The following is a 20,002-nucleotide window of genomic DNA, read 5'->3' on the forward strand; positions in this document are numbered from 1 at the left end:
TACAGCATGATGTCCATAGTTGATAACACTGTGTTGCATGTTTGGAAGTTACTAACAGAGTAGATCTTTAAAGTTCCCATTACAAGTAAAATAAAATTTGTAACTATATATGGTAGTGGATGTTTACTAGATTTATTGTCCATGATCATTTTGCAATATGTACAAATATTGAATCATGTTGTACACCTGAAACTAATGTTATATGTCAATTATATCACAATTGAAGGAAAAAAACAGAAGAAAAAAAAAAAAGAAAGAAAATTGAGTTTAAAGTTGCATAGCTAACAAGAGGCAAGGCTCAGAACTCCTGACTGCTATGTACAATGTTAATCTGAGTAAATGGTTACTTAGAGATGCAGGAGAGATACTTTTCGACTTCTTGGTTTTTATAGTTTCTATTTGCAACCACAAGGAGAACTGTACTGGGGAGCTTTTGTGAATATAGCCCAACAGTTCTTCAAGGGAGAAGGGATTGAAAAAATCAGTTACTCTTTCTATCAACTTCTTCCAATCCATCCTATATACTGGATACAGTTGTTAGATTACAGATCACATGTTTTAAAATGTGGATTTTATATACAATTATGGCTTGCAAATCTAAGTAATATGAGGGTGTCTGCAAGTTCCAGTATTATAGTACTTTATTAATTATGATAAACCACAATCATGTTTTGACTAATAAAGTATCACAAAGTAACCATGTCATCGGTTCTTTATGAGTGATGTCAGTAGTTGTAGCAGCAAAATGCCTGGCCCACAGTAGGCACTTAGTATTTGTTATTGAATGAGTTAGGTTGTATTCAGTTAGGTTGTATATAAATAATAAAGACGTTTATAATCCTGTTGGATCAGAAATCTGGTGTCAGGCAGTTCTGTAGCTCTGTGAAGCCTTTAGGGAACTGTGTATGCTCTTTGCATCTCTCTGCTTTGCAGTCCTCAGCATAGATTGAGTTATGACTACACTCAATAATTGACTTCACCTCAACCTATTAGGAGATCATATATGATCTCTCTTGTATGTTTATAGCTTCCAAATAATATATGATATATAAATATAAATCATTTAGCAAACTTACTAAGAGTCTAGTTGGGCTCAATTATATATTGTGTTGAGTATTTGTTTCATTTATTGAAAGTTTCTTGATGAGGGTGCATTGATGATGCTAGACCTATAATCAGTGAGTAATTTTGATGTATTTTGGATTTGTATATTGTTTGTGTAAATTAATTTTCTATGGGGAGACTAGGAAGACTTAGGAAATAAGTTGTTTATCTCTGCAAGGATTTCTCAACCTCTAGTGCTGTTGACATTTTGGGCCAGTAATTCTTTGTTGTAGGGGTTTCCTGTGTTTTGTAGTATGTTTACCAGAATCCCTGACCCCTACCCACTAGAATCCAGTAACATCTCCCATGTGTGGCAACCAGATATTTCCAGACATTGACAAGTGTCCCCCAGGGAACATAATTGCTACTCCTCCTTCCTCTAGTTGAGAACCACAGAGCTTTACCAGAAGTCTAATTTTTATTTTGAAAACTGTTTATCCAGAGTTTGAGAGAATCCAGGAAATAGATACAAAACAACAACTACCTTGGTTCTATAGAAATTGTGCTGTTTTGAGTAGATATTTTATAAGTAGGAAAGAAAAGATTTTGGTTTAGGAGCCTATTTAACATTCTGGGGGAAAAAGATCTTGTGACTAGTTGTATTAACTGTAGATACACTTAGTTTTAGACATTGATAAATTACTTTTATTTTTTTCCCCCAGGATATTATGACAACACCATATTTCATAGGGTTGTACCTGGTTTTATAGTCCAAGGGGGAGATCCTACTGGCACAGGGACTGGTGGAGAGTCTGTCTATGGAGCCCCGTTCAAGGTGAGACTGAATTTTTATTATTATTAATTTTCAAGTCAGCTTGGATTGCTTAATTGAAAATGATTGCTTCCTACAAGAAGAAAATGCATTTTACATCAGTGCACAAAATCAGGGTTATTACACATTTAGGACTAAACAGAATAAGAGCAGCACTTAGACCTTGTCAAGCTTTCTCTCTCATTTGTCTTATCACAAACTTTCATGCTAGATTGAATTCAGGTAGAGTTAAAAGTGGTAGTAAGGAAAATATGAGTCAGAAAAAAGGCTATAAAACGTATATCCGACTGTGTCTGATCTCTGCAACTCTTAGAACATTGCGTATGCCATCCTATTTTCAAACATTTTTTTTAACACTATATAGAATTTATATTGAACTGCTATAACAAAACACGTCTGACCAGGTAGCTTAAACAACAGGAATTTACTTCTTGCAGTTCTGGAGTCTAGGAAGTCCAAGATCAAGGTGCTGACATTCAGTACCTGGTGAAGGTTCTCCTCCTGGCTTGCAAATGGCTGCCTTCTTGTTGTGTCCTCACATGGTGGAGAGAGATCGCTCCGGTGTCTTCCTCCTCTTATAAGGGCACCAGCCCTATTGGATTAAGACTTCACCCTTACAAAGTCATTTAGTCTTTTTCATCTCCTTATAGGCCCTATCTCCAGTACAGTCACATTGGGCTTGAGCGCTTCAACATATGAACTTTGTGGAGACACAATTCAGTCCATAGCAGAATTCATTGTAAATCATACACATAAACCTTTGTAGCACAGAATGGATACCATAACAAGAAATCACAAGGGGAACCAGAAGATAGAAGCAACATAAAAAATGTTAGAAAAGGGTGTGAGTTTTAATCAAGAGAGGTCAATGCTTTGTTAGCTGCCGACATAGATCTAAAAACAAAAAAAGAGTTAATGTCATAGTTAAGATATTAAAAAATAACAGTGGGTTCAAGTAAAAGCTAAAGGACACGTTACTTATTAATCTGTTGGTACCAGTATTATGTTTTTTGAATGAATAAACATCAGTAACTCTTAAAATATGGGAATTTTGGCAAACTTCACATTTATACTAATGGGATAGAGTGTCTGGAGTGTCCTTTAATTTTATGGTAGGTTACTGTATGATTCTTGAGAAAAATGCTTGAACTGTTTGCTTTAATTTTCAGATGATAATGGCCTTAGAGCATGTGAAATGATTATTTTAAAAAGTCTCAAATGTCATTATTAGACTATTTTATATTTAAAAAATTGAGATATCTCATTATTTTAGATTCTTCATCTAGTAGGATGCACTCCTTTATTATTTGGTGTAACAGAATAGATCTTTGTGATAATTTCTTTCTAAATTGAGATTTTTGCTTATTATGTTTAGGTAATACAATCATCTCGGTAAGTTTTTCAATTAAGTTATTTTTATACAATATACAAAGTTATGATCCTTTGAATTCAAATATCTTGAGAATTTATTAAGGAAAAAGAACTTCCTTTCTGAAAAGCATTGATTACATAACATGGCTATATTATAAATGAGTCTAGTCATTTCAGGTCTTGATAGAAATTCGATTAACTAAGACTAATGTACATGTTATGTAGCCCCACCACAGCAAGAAAACTACCTTAGAAGGGCTTACTCCTGCTCTTTTGAAAACTGGCAAATGGGACCAGTGCTAGTTCAGAGAAGATTTAACTTAAAGACTTTAAAAAACACAGTAAAGCACATAACACAATCATACTAGAGTCCTTGAATTAAAAAATAAGAAAACAGTTGTTTCATGACATTTAGAATGGGGTTGGGAAGGAAATAGTTGAAGACTCTGCAGTGATTCAAAACTAATTATCCTAGAGGAAAAGTAGAAGGTCCTAGAAGCTTAGATGGCTTTGGCAGATGGGAAGAATAGGAGAATTAATTTTAGAAATCCATTACCGTCGAGTACCCTTCCTCTGTGTAAATAGGCAGATTTCCACAAAATAGGCTAAATTTGAGATGAGTATATTTAGAGGATTCTTACAGGTTAGTCAAGTCAAATTTAATAGCATTGAAGGAACAACAGCTCCTGGATTTGATTATATGTGAAAAATCAGTTAAGTAAAACTGAAGCGTTTTGGCTTAGAAGTTGTATGGGATCTTGCTTGTTAGATGAATATGAAGGGCCTTATAACTGAGGTCATTCACTAAATCTTCTTTTCTTTTTTTTTTCAATGCTTCAGGATGAATTCCACTCACGGTTACGTTTTAATCGGAGAGGACTGGTTGCCATGGCAAATGCTGGCCCTCATGATAATGGCAGCCAGTTTTTCTTTACACTGGGTCGAGCAGATGAACTTAACAATAAGCACACCATCTTTGGAAAGGTTTGTGTTCCGTTATCTTAGGCTTCAGTGATATATATGATCAAGTTATCCAAGAGCTGCCTTCATAAAGATATTCCCTAGGGTATTTATTTATTTCTAAAAATGATGGAATACTATATATTCCTGTTATAATGAACTCTGAGGGACCACTGGAATTTGTATATGTGTGTTTCAAATAAGTCATTGGTTGTAATTTTAACTTTTCTTTTTTCTAAAATCACATCAACAATATTATTAGCTACCGTGTCACTCAGCTGATATTGTTTTCACATTTTTAGAAAGACAGTTAGGTAATAACATTTAGTAGTTTAAAGTTTATTTTGTTAATAACAGATTTCCTTAAATTAAAATGGAAGTTGTGTTAACATTAAAACTTTTTACCCGAAATATAACTGAATAGTACCTATTTAATCCTGCTCACATTTAACATCATATCAGGGAACGTCATTTTCATAGAATTTTCAGTAGTTTTCTTTAAAAGGGATTCTGAAGTTTTTTTTGTTTGTTTTTGGTTTGGGGTTTTTTTTGTCACATTTCTCCCTTTTCTTAAATACATTCCCGTTTGAAGACCTATGCATGTTAGACATCACTAGTGTATTGGCTCCCTCTGCTGGTTCAGTAAGAATGGTTTCCCCAGATCCTAGTCAAAACTGGATCTTATGAATATGAAAGGGAAAAAACAAACTTAGCACAACTGGAAAACTGGTATCATTTTAGAACTTTTGAGAAATGTTGAATGAAAGGAGTCATGCCAAAAGCAAGCAATACAATATCGTTGCTTAATATGTAAGCACATGGATTAAGAAATGCATGGGCATATTTGAGCCACTCCAACACAGGTTGTCTGTTCATAGATTTTCCTTTCTATTATTAAAAAAGAATAAAAATAAAATGAGATATAGGTTGCCATTCTGCACCATTGTTTACAATTGATGTATAACTCACACATTAGAGACAAAGTATCGCATGGTGGTTAGAAGTCAGAAAGGCCATGACTGTTGGCTCTATAACTTCTAGAAACCTCGATTTTCTTACCTGGAGAAGGAAGATAATGATAGTGTCTACTTTTAGGATATTTGTGAAGATTAAATGGGATAATGTCTGCAAAGCACTTACCACATTGTAATTGTTATTTCCTTGTTATACCGTATTCTGAAGTCTAAATTTATAATGTTTGAACAAAAAGTAGTCATTCAGAAGGAGGTTATTTGGCATTATATTTTTTGTTTTACTTTATGTTTTTTTTAAGATTGTTTGTGGGGTGGGTAATTAGGTTCATTTATTTATTTATTTTAATGGAGGTACTGGGATTGAACCCAGGACCTTGTGCATGCTAGGCATGTGCTCTACCACTGAGCTCTACCTTCCCCCTCCACTGTATTTTTATTTTAATAAAATTGATACTAAGTATATATTGGAAATTTCCCAAAAATCTTACTGAGGGATTAAACTTCATCAATGCTTTTTCCTCTTAAGATGACATTGCTCTATTTACACTATTTAATGCATGTACTCTTATATAATAATATGAAATCCTCTTTATAATTATTTAAAAATACTTTCAGAAAGCCTTCCTTATTTCAAAGAATGAATTTAATAATTTGCAATTAAATCTTCCTTTTTATTTGATAGGTTACGGGGGATACAATATATAACATGCTGCGACTGACAGAAGTAGACATTGATGATGAAGACAGACCACATAATCCACACAAAATAAAAAGCTGTGAGGTAGAAACATGATTATTATGAGATATATTACTTAAATTATCACTTAAGAGAAATTGGTTATTTGCATTATTAAATTATCAGATATAGGCTTAATAATAAATTCACATCACGGCTCAGGTTTTATCTATGTAATTTAGGCACAATTGATGGCTAAGAATTTTGTTTAATTGAAGGTTTTGAATTCAAGGATGAAACTTTAGCTGATAACTCAATGAATGGGAAGCTCAACTCATAATAGAAAGTTGGATGAATTAGGTTTATTTAGCCCAATGAAGTGATTTCTTAGGTAATTTAAGTGATCCTTCATTGAGGAAGCAAGAACCATAGAGCATCTGATTTGTAGTCAAAATACCTGAGTCTGTCTCTCTTATTATGTATTATGCCTTCTTGACTGTTTTCCCCTTTTTTAAGATAGGGATAAAACATCTTTTAGTAGCACATTGGATTACTGGGAAAATACAATGAGGCCATGGAAATGGAGGCACTTTTTCTAGTATATATATCACTACAGTTACAATGGTTATGTGAGGAAAAATTATAGACACTAATAGCAACATAATTAAATATTGGTTTTAATTTTTTGTGAAATTAAAAAAAAATTGAATAATGTTTTCAAAATATTTCTTTTCATAGGTTTTGTTTAATCCTTTTGATGACATCACTCCAAGAGAAACAAAAAGGCCAAAAAGAGACAAACCAGACGAGGAAGTAAAGAGATTGAGACCCAAAGGCACAAAGTAATCATAGTAGAAACATTTTGACTCAGCTTGAAAAGAAACACTGATTCATTTAGTTCACTTTATTTCCTTTTGTCACAATTGCTTATTAGTGAAGGGGAGGCAAATTTGGACTGAGGGATAATATCTATATGAATGTCTGTTGTGTGTGTGTATTTTTTTCCCCTAAATGTGCATTTCTTGTATTCAGATACCATATATAACTTTAAAAACTTAAGCTAAAAAATTATTACATTATTTTACTCCCCTTTTTTTGGTGCTATTAAAAATAATCTTATTGTAAATATTTAAAAAAATAAAGCCATTTCTGTATTCTGGATTATTTCCTGAGGATAGTTTTCTCAAAAAAATAGAAATTTCTTTTCTTTAATATATTTCAGTATTTTGTGAACAAAATTCTTTACATTATTAATTTTGTCCATTTTGTTGAAATAGACATCAGAGATTTCAACCTACTCTTTTACTGAATTATAACATCTGTATTAGGGATTTTTTTTGTGTTTGTAAGTGTTAGATTCAGACAGCTTTAAGTATAATCCTGCCTACCCCAGTTATAAGAAGCAAAGTTTATTAATCTTTCTGAGCTTCAGTTTCCCCATCTTATAAAATGGAAGAATTATAGTGCAACACCTGGTTCTTATGAAGATTAAATGAGGAGAATTTGAAAAAACCCAATAGTGTAGGTATTCAATATGTATTCGTTTCTTTCCTTGATGTCCTACAATGTAAATAAGTTAAGTTGCTTTTATAAACTGTCAAATGTGAGTCAGACATTTTGATAAGCAGTTGATATCTTGTGGCAAAATAACATATAACTTTATATTTGATTTCCTTTTGTTTTTTATTCATTTATTTTAACTAATTTATCTCTGAGAGAAAGGTCACTGTCACTATATTCAGATACAATATTTCATTATTATGATTTGTCTTGACAAGTGCAAAAATTGGGTGTTTTTATTTTTGTTTTTAATGTGTAGCAAATATATTAGGGATGATGTGGCAGTCATTGATTGCATCTAGGTTATGAAATGAAAATTCCTCTTCTGTTGCCAAGTCTTTTATTTTTCCAGTATTTGAGAAGAGAGTTTTAATAACTTATTATTTATCTTCCTTGTGATGCTTTAGTTTGAAGACTCAAAAAAGATAAAACTTAGCTTTTTCTTACCATGGGATTTTTTTTTTTTTTTTAGCTAAGTGTATTGCTTGTTTTTATATTTGATAACTTTTTATGACTTACTAATTTTAAAATATTAAGATTATTTTGGCAGACACGAGATTAATTGCTTCCCATTTCTAGTGCTCTCAGTGCTATATGTTTATTAGTTATTCAGAAATCCCCATTTTGCTAACCAGTTTTAATAAAAATTAAAAGCTTTCATTATTTCTGTCATGCTTGACTCAGTGTATTTAATGGTAGTACTAAGGATGGATTTTTGATCATTAGTCTATGAAGCATCTGTGATCTGGGCCAAATACTTAATATTATGCTAAAAATATAGATCCTTAGTATATTTTATTTCCCCTGAATACTAAGTAATATTGTCTATTGATAGATTGTGTTTCTTCTTATAAATTCCATTCTATTGCTTTGAAAATAGGATATGTATAAGTTCTGTTTAACTTTTTCTTCCTAATTTTTTCTTTCTTTCTTTCTTTCTTTCTTTCTTTCTTTCTTTCTTTCTTTTTTTTTTTTTTTTTTTTTTTGATTAGGAATTTTAGTTTACTTTCATTTGGAGAGGAAGCCGAGGAAGAAGAGGAGGAAGTAAATCGAGTTAGTCAGGTAAAACTCTTAATTTGCCCTTTGTTCTGAATGTTGAAGGAGATTCAGATCTGTGTCTCACTTATTTTTGTATCTCCTGCTATAAATAGCACAGCATGTTTTACATAGTACATATTCTGTAAATGTTCATTGAACTGATTAGTAAAATGATTTGTTGTCTCTAATATTTACAACTTCTGAGATGATTTGTCCTCCTAAAATTATAGTTTAAAAAAAAAATCTGGCATTTTTTAATCAGTTAGAACCAGAGTTAAAGAATGATTCAGTTTTATGATTCAGATTTTAATTGTTATTGGTTTAATTGATTTGCTGGATAATAATAATTATTATCATTACTATAATAAACAGTGACAAGCAAAAGTTCTTATATTCATTTTAATATCATTTATATATATTTACTCATTTTATTCTCAGTGCAGTCCTTTAAGATAGGTATTATCATTCCCATTTTACCTATGAATAAATGAAGGTGTTGATAGGTTATAATTTGCTCAAAGTCACACTGCTGGTAAGTTGCTAGAGCTGGGATTTGAACTTATAAACTTAGGTCGGTCTCATTATGAAGTCCATGTCTTTGGAGTATACATTGCCTCCTTGCCTTTTACCCCACCATGCTTCCCGCAGGCCTTTAAGTATGGTTTTCCTCAGTATTACTTTTATCACAAAGCTAATTTTTGAAACACATACAGTGCTCTACAGTTGTTTAGAGCAGTGATTCTGATAAATATGTCCAAAGAAAATCATCTTCAAGGGTTTTTACTCCCCCAAATTTTGATATGTCTTTCTTTCTGAGACCTAAAGGATGAGGTTCAAAGGCTTTATTATAGTCTATAATTACAAGTTCATAACCTAGTACTGCTTTACTTGCTTAACATAGTCACCTGTTTCTCACTGACGCTAACAATAGCATTGACCAAGAAGCACATTGTTGTCACCCTTGTATTTACTTCTTTATCCGTTTGCCTCGCTCATCACTGAGCCTGGTTTTGGTAGTCTAATATTGGGCATAATAGTGAGCGCTCTTCCTTGCATTAAAACTGAATTAAAATGGGCATGTGTAAGAAATATTTTGGTCACAATTTTATTTTACTCTGTCTTCAGTATCCTTTATTGATCTATTTGATACCATGGATTCAATTACCACCTGTATACTAACATTCTGAGCTCTAGCAGACAAGGCCAGATATTTTTTCTAGGCTCCTATCCCTCATTCTGAGTTGCCTTTAGGAAACATCTCTTATTTTATTTTATTTAAAAAAAATGTTTTTAATTGAAGTATAGTTGATGTATAGTATTATATAAGTTGCAGGAATACAGTATAGTGATTCACAATTTTCAAAGTTTATACTTTATTTATAGTTATCATATAATACTGGCTATATTCCTGTGTTGTATATTATATCTTTATAGCTTATTATATGTAATACTTTCTCCCTCTTAATCCTCTACCTCTATATTGCCCCTCCCCCACCCTCTCCCCATTGGTAACCATTAACTTGTTCTATATATCTGAGAGTCTGTTTATTTTTTGTTATATTCACTAGTTTCTTACATTTTTAGATTCCACATATAAGTGATATCATACAGTATTTGTATTTGTCTTATTTCACTTAGCATAATACCCTCTAAGTCCACCCATGTTGTTGCAAATGGCTAATGTTCCTTCTTTTTTATGGCTGAGTAATATTCCTGTGTGTGTGTGTGTGTGTGTGTGTGTGTGTGTGTGTGTGTGTATTACGTCTTCTTTCTCCATTCATCTGTTGAGGGACATCTAAATTGCCTTTGTATCTTGGCAATTGTAAAAATGCTGCTATGAACATTGAGGTTCATGTATTTTTTGAATTAGTGTTTTGAAACATCTCTATTTTGTATGTCAAAATTAAATTAATCTTTCTGTGAAAACCTCCTTTTACTATTCCTTCTCAGCATCATCACTGTGTCACCCCTGATATCCCAGAAGTCATCTTCTTTAGATGTCAGTGTACTAGTCTTGCATTATTTATGATTCAAATTTGTCCCTTATGAAAATGAAAGATTTACTATGTATCATGATCCTGTGGGTATATTTGTAAATGGAAAAAACCACGGATGTTAGATCTGGGAATTGTCAAGTTTCCCTTTGATGTTTTCTAAAGATGTCAAGTTCCCTTGCATATCCACACCTTCCCCTAAGTCCATCACCCCTGTTTTTTCTTTTGCTTGAAAAAGCAAATTTGGCTAATTCTTGTGTTTCCTTTTAAGATTTAGCTCCATTATTAACTCCTCACTACCTCTACCTCCCTCCCCTACCCCCAACTTCCACTCAGGCTGAGCTTAACTTCTTTCCATAATAATCTGTCTGTGGCCATCAAAGCACTTATACTACATTATCATGATTTCTTTTTTTTTACCTCCTCCCTGTGATAAGTATTTATTTTGTATTATCTCTATCACAACCATGTGGTATAGATATTATTATTCCTATTTTGTAAGTGAAGGTATCAGTGCTGAGATGTCAAGTTCCTTGACCAAGACCATGTAATTAGGAGGTCATGGAATCAGAATTTTGAACTTAAGTTTCTATAGCTATTAAAGTCTCTATCTAATGTGCTTTTGAATACTGCAGAAGCTGCCTCCTTCAAGCCCAACCTATCTAAAAGGCTGGCAAGAAATTCCGCTGGCAGCACAGCATTCTGGGGTGGAGGGCAGCTCAGTGCAGTGGGCCCACTGCTCTTCCCTACCTCCCAGAGGGCCCTGCATAGTATGAGGTTGAGCAGCCTTGGAGAACAAGGGTGGGCGAAAGGAATTTTTCTGTCAGTCTTTTTGTTGAATTAAATTTCTGGTCTAAAATAAGTTTTGTTCACAATTGCTCTGAGATGGACTTTTCTCAGAAATTTAGTTTGAATTTTTTCTGTTTGCAACAACAGCATGTGTTAAATTTTTAAGGCTTATCTTCCTCCTGTGACTTAATTTTGCCCAAAGAAAAAAAATGGTTAACTTACACTGAATACAGTGAACTTGATACTCCAAAAGCAATTTGTGTTTGCTACAAGGTTGAAATGTGGAAGATACCACCATAGATAGTTCTAGCATGCTCTTTATGTTTGCTCTGAAACCTGGAAAACACTTTAAACAGTAGAAAGACCAAGTAAATTCTTTCCTCTTTGCCAAGAACATTGCAACTGAAAGTCCATTATCAAATAGGTGGTCTAAGCCTACTGTGTGTCATCACATTTCTCTCATCTGAGTTTTTAATTGATGGTGCCGTGTGATAAAATTATCATGTTTGTTTGTGACTCTTAAATCTGTATCTCTAGGCTGACTTACTCTTCTTTTATCTAGCTGCCTACTGGACATCTCTCTGTTTGATGTCTCACTAGTTACCTAAGCCTTAGCCAAAGCTTAATTTATTATCTTTTCTTCCTAAACTTCTCCCTGTTCTGTGACTTCTCTTTCTAATTCCCTGATACCAGTGTCCCTTGAAGAATTTAGATTAAGTTCGAACTTTTTTCTTATCTTTTCCTTGCACAACCAGTTAGTTGCATTGTTCTTACCAATTTTTCATCCATGGTGTGTCTCAAATCTTTTTTCCTTTTAATTTATTTCGCTACTACCCTTGTTCAGGCCTTCATTATCTCTAGCCTGGGCTGCTGCCATGGACTACAGACTGGTCTCCCATCTCCCTTCTCTTTTTCCCCCTTCCACTTATTATTATCAGAATAGTATTCCTGAAGTCTCATTAAGATGTTAAAGTTGCTTTCTGTTGTCTGTAGAAATAAGGCCAGATTCCTTGGCCTATTATTTCAAGCTTCTGCCTTCATGATTAACTCTGTCCTTTAGTCTAATATTTCTTAAACCTCCCTACTGATAAAAATCACTTGTAGTAATTTTTAAAAACTTATATTCCTAGTTCCCATCTCAGACCTACTGAATCAAAATCTGTAAGGAAGAGACCAGGGAATCTATACATGTAGTGAATTCCCTGGAAACCTTATCTGGGGACTGTAGGAAGCACTGTCAGCAGATCTGAACTACTTGCTGTTCTACAAATACGCCTTGTGTTTTCCTTTTTGTATGTCTTTGTTCATGTCCTTTTCCCTGCGAAGTGTGCTGTCCCACTTCCGAATATCAATGTCATATTTGTTTTCAACACCTAGAATACTATCTTTTCTAAATGTCTTTTCCAGTTTTCCCTAATCTTTTCTTTTTCTGATCTAACTTCTGCCTTTCTTGTGATACTTGTATTTTCCTTTTGAAAGCATTCTTTTAACTTTATTACATGGAAACATATGCCTATGTTCTCATTGTATACTATTCAAGCTTTATACCTTTTTCTAACTCATTAATTATATAGGGTCCTAGGCTGTGAGCTCCTTGATGGTAAGCTTTGTGTCATCTTTGAGTGGCGGTGTGTTGAAGTAAAAATAGCATGGATTTGGGATCATACAAACTCATATTGACACTTCACTTTCTACAGACACTCTGACCTTGGATAACTTAGGCTCTCTGAGCCTCCATTTTCCTCTTTGTGACATGGGAATAATATGTACCATTTAGAGTTGTGAAAATAAATGGTTAGTCCTTACTTTGCTACATCATGCAATCCTAAAAAATGGTTTTGAAAGTCAAATGTCTTAAAATAAACAATATACTCTATGTTATAATTTGTACTTTATTCTCAGAAAGCTAAAGAATATTGGTTGCTAATATGATCATGATTATCGTGCAGCAGCTGCTGCCCTCATGCTCAGGTAGTCTAGAGGGCTGGTGAGAAACTTCCACAGTAGTCCAGCTTTCTGAGGTAGGAAGCCGTAAGCTCAGCACAGCTGGCCTAGTGCCCTTCCTGAGCACTCCCACAGGGTCCTGAGAAGTAGCTTGAGCAGTCTTGGAGAGGATGGGTGTACACCTGTACATCATGACCCACCAGCAACCCACTCTTCATGTGCGAGTGGGTCTTGGAACACCATGCAGATGGCCTGCAGAATTTAGCTGTTCTGTGTGTTTATATAATGGAGTCATAGGTGAGTTTAGCTTGAGAAAAGAGAGCAAAATTGTCAAAATTTACTGGTTTAGAGAAAAGGAAATTTCTCTGAAGCACATGAGATAAATTCTAGAGAGAACAGAAATGGAAGTGTATTTTCTTTATTCTGCTTTTGTCCTGACTATGATTACCCTTCAAATACTCTTACCTTTTGGGTAAAATGAGACTTTGATAAGAAAAGGGAAGGCGAGCCTGAATACTAGAAAAGTATGACCAATATTTTTTTAAAATTTAGCCTTACTGTTTTCAAATGTAAATAACTAGAGCCAAGTCAACTCAGTGTCTTTTACAATGACTAAGAACAATTTGCAGTTTCAGTGGTTGCATGGAATTAAATATTTCTAGAGGGCTTGAAAATAATTGTTTCATTATTTATTTGCTTATCACATTTCTTTTTTCAGTGACTCCACAGTGTTAAGCTTTATTCCAGAACCTAACACCACAAGTTAATAATTGGTAAAGTCTGTATTGAGGCTTTACTTTCTGTGAAAGGAGAAATAAGGTCGAGTCGTCTCTGGTTTATGGATTATCAGTGTGGGATTACAGACACTGCTTCACCCCACTCAGTATTCATGACAAGGTGCCTCTCCCACGTGGGTTAGCTTTCCTTCACTATTTATTTCAGTATCTCTTACTACCTGATAAAATCTCTTTTAGAATAATAGAATTTTATAGCTCAAAGGGATCTAGTCCAACTTCCTTTCTTTATAGATGAGGAAACTGAGACTCTGGTTAAGTGACTTGCCAGACTGACTTCATTTCCTTTTTGATAGGATTGCATGATAGGAGGATGCTGTAATAACATATCTTGAGTTCAGGAAAGCACATTGTCAGAGTCTCTCATGCTATTCTTGTGGACAACACAAGGAAATGTGATCTGGGAGATAGTACAGTCAGATGGATTTATAGCTGGGCTGAACACTTCTGCCCAAAGAGAGCTTTGTTGTCAACCTCTGCCTGATTTTTTGAACTAGTAAGTTCAAATGTAATAGGAGTATGTGTATATTCTGTCCTTTGGTTTAATGAAATCAGCTGAATAGGCATCAGATTTAATAGCCTGTAAGCTCTAGTTGAGTTATTAAGAGTAAGGTCTCTGGAATGAGGAATTTAACATTCTTTGCATTTTGGGGGATCACATTTTCAGCATTTTGTTCAGTTCTGAACACATTTAAGAAGGATACTGACAAACTAGATGCATCCAGAGGAAGGAAGGGTCATGAGGAGGATGGGGGTGATGCCAAAAAGGATCTTCCTTGGGGACTGCTTGAGGAACTTGATATACTTTGGAGAAGAAAAAACTAAGTGAAAATGTGATCCTCGGCTTCAAACATTTGAAAGGTTTTTATCTGGAAGATCCCTCCCTTTGTATTGCTTTCTTAAATAATAGTTTCATTCAAATATCTGTATTGGTTTTAAGTTTACTCCTGAGCCTTTGTGTATAACTTAATTACAAATGTCAGAAAATATTTTTCAAGTGAAAGCTTACAATCAGACAAGTAGTTTTCTTGAGGCAAGGTAAATGGTAGGTCCAGTATAAAAGTATCTCTCAGTAGCTAAATTTGAAAATAGTGATTAAATTGTGTCACAGTCACATTGATACACAGTGTTTCTCTCACTATAAGATATATTAACATTTTAACCTCAACTCCAGAGTTGGCTATAAAGCGGCTTTTTTCCCACCCAGAAAAACTTATCCTGAAAGACACATATACCACTTTCGAGAATAAAATAAGAATATTTTTGTCCTATTCTCATTTATCCTATGAAATTAAAGTGTCTGCCAAATTTGGGAGGTGGGTTGGGCATGGCCTGGAGAGTGCTGCTAGACCACTTGTACAGAGGTTGTCAGGAGTATTAAACAGTCTTAATTTTATAAAATATTTTTTGCCTCATTAAATTGTATTAAACTTCTCTTATTTTTCTAATTGTTTATATTTAACTAATTTAAAAAAGATGTTAACATATTTGTATTATTTTGTATTCTTGCTCTAGCAAATTACCATAAATTTAGTGGCTTGAAGCAAAACAAATTTCGTATCATAGTGTTCTGGAGGGCAGAAGTCCAAAGTAGGCTTCACTGGGTTAGGTACCAAGGTGTTGGTAGGCCCGCCTGCCTTCTGGAGGCTCTGGGGAGGATCCATTCCTTCACCTTTTCCAGTTTCTAGAGACCGCCTGTGTTCCTTGGCTGGTGGTTCCTTCCTCCATCTTCAAAGCCAACAATAGCGGGTCAAGTCTTTCTCATCCTTTATCACTCTGCACCTGACTCCCCTGCCTCCCTCTTTCTTGTAAGGACTTTTGTGATTACATTGGACCTACCCTGATAATCCAGGGCAATCTCTTCACCTTAAAATTCTTAATTTATCCACAAAGTCCCTTTTGCCGAGTAAAGTAACACAATCACATGTTTTGTGGATTAGGGTGTGGGCATCTTTAGGGGCTGTTACCCTGCCTGCCAATCTATTTGTACCTAAACTCTACAGAGTATACCTAATAACAGACATTGTTTGTGGGTTAGGCGATTGAAAATTACACATGGATAGATTTTTTTTTTCCTCCAATTAGAGAAATGTCCAGTTGTGGGAGCCATCTAAAAAGAGGTGATTTTTATGTGGGTGTGTGTGAGAGTATTAAACTCCTTTCAAGTGTTGAGATACTGGTTGACTAATAGTGATGTCAAGGAGATTCCTGCATTGGGTTGGAGACTAGATTAAGTGGCCTGTACAATTTTTTTCCAACTGTTAAGTTTTCTGGTTCTCTGCTAAAGGTCACAGAATATAATAGGTATGGTTCATCAAAGAAACAATATATTTATATATATGTGTATGTATGTGTGTGTCATGGGGAGGGTAATGAGAGGGGAAGAGGTAGAGTTTGAGATTGATAGATTTGGTTGATTTTTAGGAATTGGTTCATGTGCTTTTGGGGTCTGGCAAGTCTAAAATCTGTAGAGTAGGCCAGCCAGCAAGCTGGAGACTCAAGGAAGAGTTAATGTTACAGTTCTGAGTCCAAAATTTGCAGGCCAGAAAGTCAGGCAGAGTTTCTATGTTACTGTCTTAAGGCCAAATTGCTTCTTGTTTGGAAAACAGTCTTTGCTATTAAGACCTTCAACTGACTAGATGAGACCCACTTACATTTTGGTGGATAAACTATCTGCTTTACTTGAAGTCTACTGATTTAAATTATTAATCACATCTAAACAATAGTTTCATAGCAACATCTAAACTGGTATTTGACCGAACAACTGGGTACTGTAGCATAAAATTAACACACAGGTAGTTAGAGGTTGAGGCCCAGACCTTCCAACTTCTCGACCAGTGTTGTTCCCCGGTACTACTGTACCTCTTGCTTTTTTTCTTTCTACTTGTACTCTATTTAGTTCCCACTGTTTCACTGCCTCTGTATTCTTAGGTATCAAGTGCCAAGTAATAATGTGATTTTCCCACATCCTCTTTGATGTTCATTTTCAGATTTGCTTACAGATAGTTTTGAATTTACTACAGAGCTCATTACACTGTATTCACTAAGTATATTTAGTATTTTGTTCGGCCCCTGAACCTTTTAATTAGCCAGTGACTTTTATGTAATTTTTTCAAAAATTATTTTTAAATATATTAGGTTTTTGTTTCCTCTAAATTTATTGTTACCTGATGGCATAAATAAGAACCTTAAAATAGGTCTTTCAGAAAGAACAGACATAAAAGAGAAATATCTGAATTCATTTTTACACCCTTTGAGACTATCTCCAAATTTCTTCAGTTCTTCCATAATTTGTTTTCTCTGCCAGCAGGATTCAAAGTCTACTATAGTGGGAAGGGCCATCTGAAAAATTGCTTTTGATCATACATTTCTATGCTAATTTAATTTAAAAAGTTAATTAAAATTTTAAATAGTAATGATTTTTCAGATTAATTCAGTTTCCTCCTATTGTTAAGTCTTATTTTAAGTTGACGTAAGGCAAGTTTCTTCTTTTCCCTTCAAGCTGATTTAAGTGTTGGGAGATAAATAAGAACCCATTTTAAAAATGTTAATTAAACTAACAACTGTAAACCAACAAGTAAATGAAATAGTGTAGCTTATTAATGGGCTAACTTAAAGACCTGAATTCTAATCTTACTCCTGCTCTTTATTAGTGTAATTCTCATTTTCTGATCTGTTAACTAAGAGGCTTAACCAGAGGGTCTGAGGCCAACTATGGCTATAATGTCTGTGATTATGACTCCATGAGGGAGCCACATGGGGAGAATTAATAAGAAAATATTTCTTAGAGTAGATGAAAATAAACAGTCATGGCTAGAGATGCAGGAGGAAGAAATTTTAGGGAAGGAAAGCATGAAAAAAAGATGTTCAAGTTGTATTTTAGTTGAGGTCATTTTATATTCGCTTGTACGCTTTTGCACATATCTGCACTTACTCTCTTGCATGAAGTAGGCAAGGCTGCTAGTATTATTTCTATTTTGTAGGAAGAGGTTCTGAAGTCTCTTTCCCCAAATGGTACAAGTTCTGGACTAAAACCCATAGAATTATTGAATATTAGATTTTGAAACTCATTTGGCCCAATTATCACCTTTCTTCTTACCCTGTGTTCTTTCTACTACACCATCTTCTGATTTTGAACATTTTTTTTTCAGTATTCATTGTTGGACAAATGTATTACCAAGTAATTACTTGATGTTTTATCTTTTTTTTTTAATTGCTCCTTGGTGTGTGTAAGGTAGAAATACAGATTAATTGCATAATTCAGATTCTTTGACTTTTTAAAACTGTAGAAAAATAGCATCTTTAGATTAACTGAGAAAAGTTTCTGTTTTGCCTTGTGAAAATAGACTATAAGCATGTTTAAACTGATTAGGTCTTTAAAATGTGAACTCCATGTTCATACAGAAATTTAAAAATCTATTATTTTCATCATGGAAATAAATTTCAGAATTGATACATTTGCCTCAAAGTAAAGCCTATCAAATTTAGAAACCTGTTCTCAAAATTGTTAAACAGTGAAGAATGGGACTAAAATTAATTAGTTTAGTAGTAAATCATAATAAGGATTTAGTATTTGGAAATAGTAATCAGTAAACTTATTTTAAAGGATATATAGCCTTTTGAAATAAAAGGTATTTCTAAAAATATTTTCAGTCAATGGAAGAATAAGATTCTTACTTATAAAGCTTCAGTTGATACTGAAATTTTTAGGAGCCATATACCTTTTGCTAACCACAGTATGTCAGTACTAGATGTTATGCAAATTTGTTAACTTGTCCTTTTGGAAGACTGTTTTTTCCCCACTCATGATTATATCACACATTCCTTTCTAGAGCATGAAGGGAAAAAGCAAGAGTAGTCATGACTTGCTTAAGGATGATCCACATCTCAGCTCTGTCCCAGCTGTTGAAAGGTTAGTATGGTTCTCGTATGATCCTAAGTTATTTTCTGGCTCAGATAATTTTCTTGCTTCCTCTGTAAGTAAAGGTCAGTTCTCATAAGTCAAATTTTTGTCAACCTAACCAAAGAACTAAAGCATTTTGGTGACAGTAGCAGCAGAGCTTCCAGCATATTGGGGAGAACCACTCTAGTCACTTTCACTCTTCTTGCTCGCTACCTCTGTTGAACTAATGAAAATCAATTGTTAAACTTTTAAATCTTTGGGATTGTTTGAATACTAGGAAACTGTCTACTTTAACAGTTTAATGGTTAATTCAGATTTGCGTTGCTGACTTTTTCCTTGAATCATTTTTGTCTCAGAATCATGGGTAAGCAAATCAGATTTGAAGGGTTTTGTGAAGAAGTTGCCACATTTTGGGCCAGTTCACTGAGTATTATTTCTTACATATTTTAGGAGTTATCAGAAAATTTTCTTACTATTTTTGTTTCTTCTCTTTGTGAAAGGAAGGTGTCTTACTGTTGAATATAACTGCACATGATATACTGGGCCAATGTCTCAAAGGGGGACTAAAATACTACTGTACTGAGTTTAGGTCATTTTCAAGAACTCTATTTCAGAACAGTCTTTTCTCAATGTCCTTGTATTTGAAGGATTTGGCTTCTTCAGCCAGAATACATCAAGCCAATAGAAGAAATTGTTTTCTGCAGCCCTTTGTTCATAAAAATAGCACTGTTGGTTGTTGTTTCCTTTTTTTAAAGAATTCTAGTGAATTCATATATGTCCTAATGGAGCATACCTTTTATTCTATTTATAAAAACAACTTCCTTTTAGAATGTTTCCATTTGCTCTACAATGCTATTCTGAAAATTCCTATGTTGAAGTGTTTTTGAACTATTAGTCCCAGCAAAATATTCTAAATTTTTGGATAATTTTGTTAGTCTCATTTAAAAGCTAAAACTTGCTTATTTTTCTTGTTTTTGTAGTGAAAAGGGGGATGCAGCAGGAGATTTAAATGATGTGAGTATTAATTTTAGTATAAATATAGTTGAACAATTTATAGACAATTCAAGGTTTTTATGAAAGATTAAATTATTTTTTCCTTAAACATAATGTTTTTTACAAAAGG

At 33.9% G+C, this 20,002-nt stretch overlaps 1 protein-coding gene across 3 annotated transcripts in view; it reads left to right on the plus strand.

Annotated features, from left to right (window-relative positions):
* Positions 1-20,002, plus strand: part of CWC27 (CWC27 spliceosome associated cyclophilin) — a 202,776-nt gene that overhangs the window by 14,674 nt on the left and 168,100 nt on the right. For all 3 annotated transcript variants that reach the window (XM_032473059.1, XM_032473067.1, XM_006186085.3), the window contains exons 3-9: positions 1,767-1,879; positions 4,088-4,231; positions 5,864-5,962; positions 6,596-6,699; positions 8,410-8,479; positions 18,809-18,888; positions 19,860-19,893. In XM_032473059.1, coding sequence (XP_032328950.1) covers positions 1,767-1,879; positions 4,088-4,231; positions 5,864-5,962; positions 6,596-6,699; positions 8,410-8,479; positions 18,809-18,888; positions 19,860-19,893 — 644 coding nt within the window. The remainder of the gene's footprint in view (positions 1-1,766; positions 1,880-4,087; positions 4,232-5,863; positions 5,963-6,595; positions 6,700-8,409; positions 8,480-18,808; positions 18,889-19,859; positions 19,894-20,002) is intronic.

This window comes from Camelus ferus, chromosome 3, assembly GCF_009834535.1.
Source record: "Camelus ferus isolate YT-003-E chromosome 3, BCGSAC_Cfer_1.0, whole genome shotgun sequence".
Lineage (NCBI taxonomy): Eukaryota > Metazoa > Chordata > Mammalia > Artiodactyla > Camelidae > Camelus > Camelus ferus.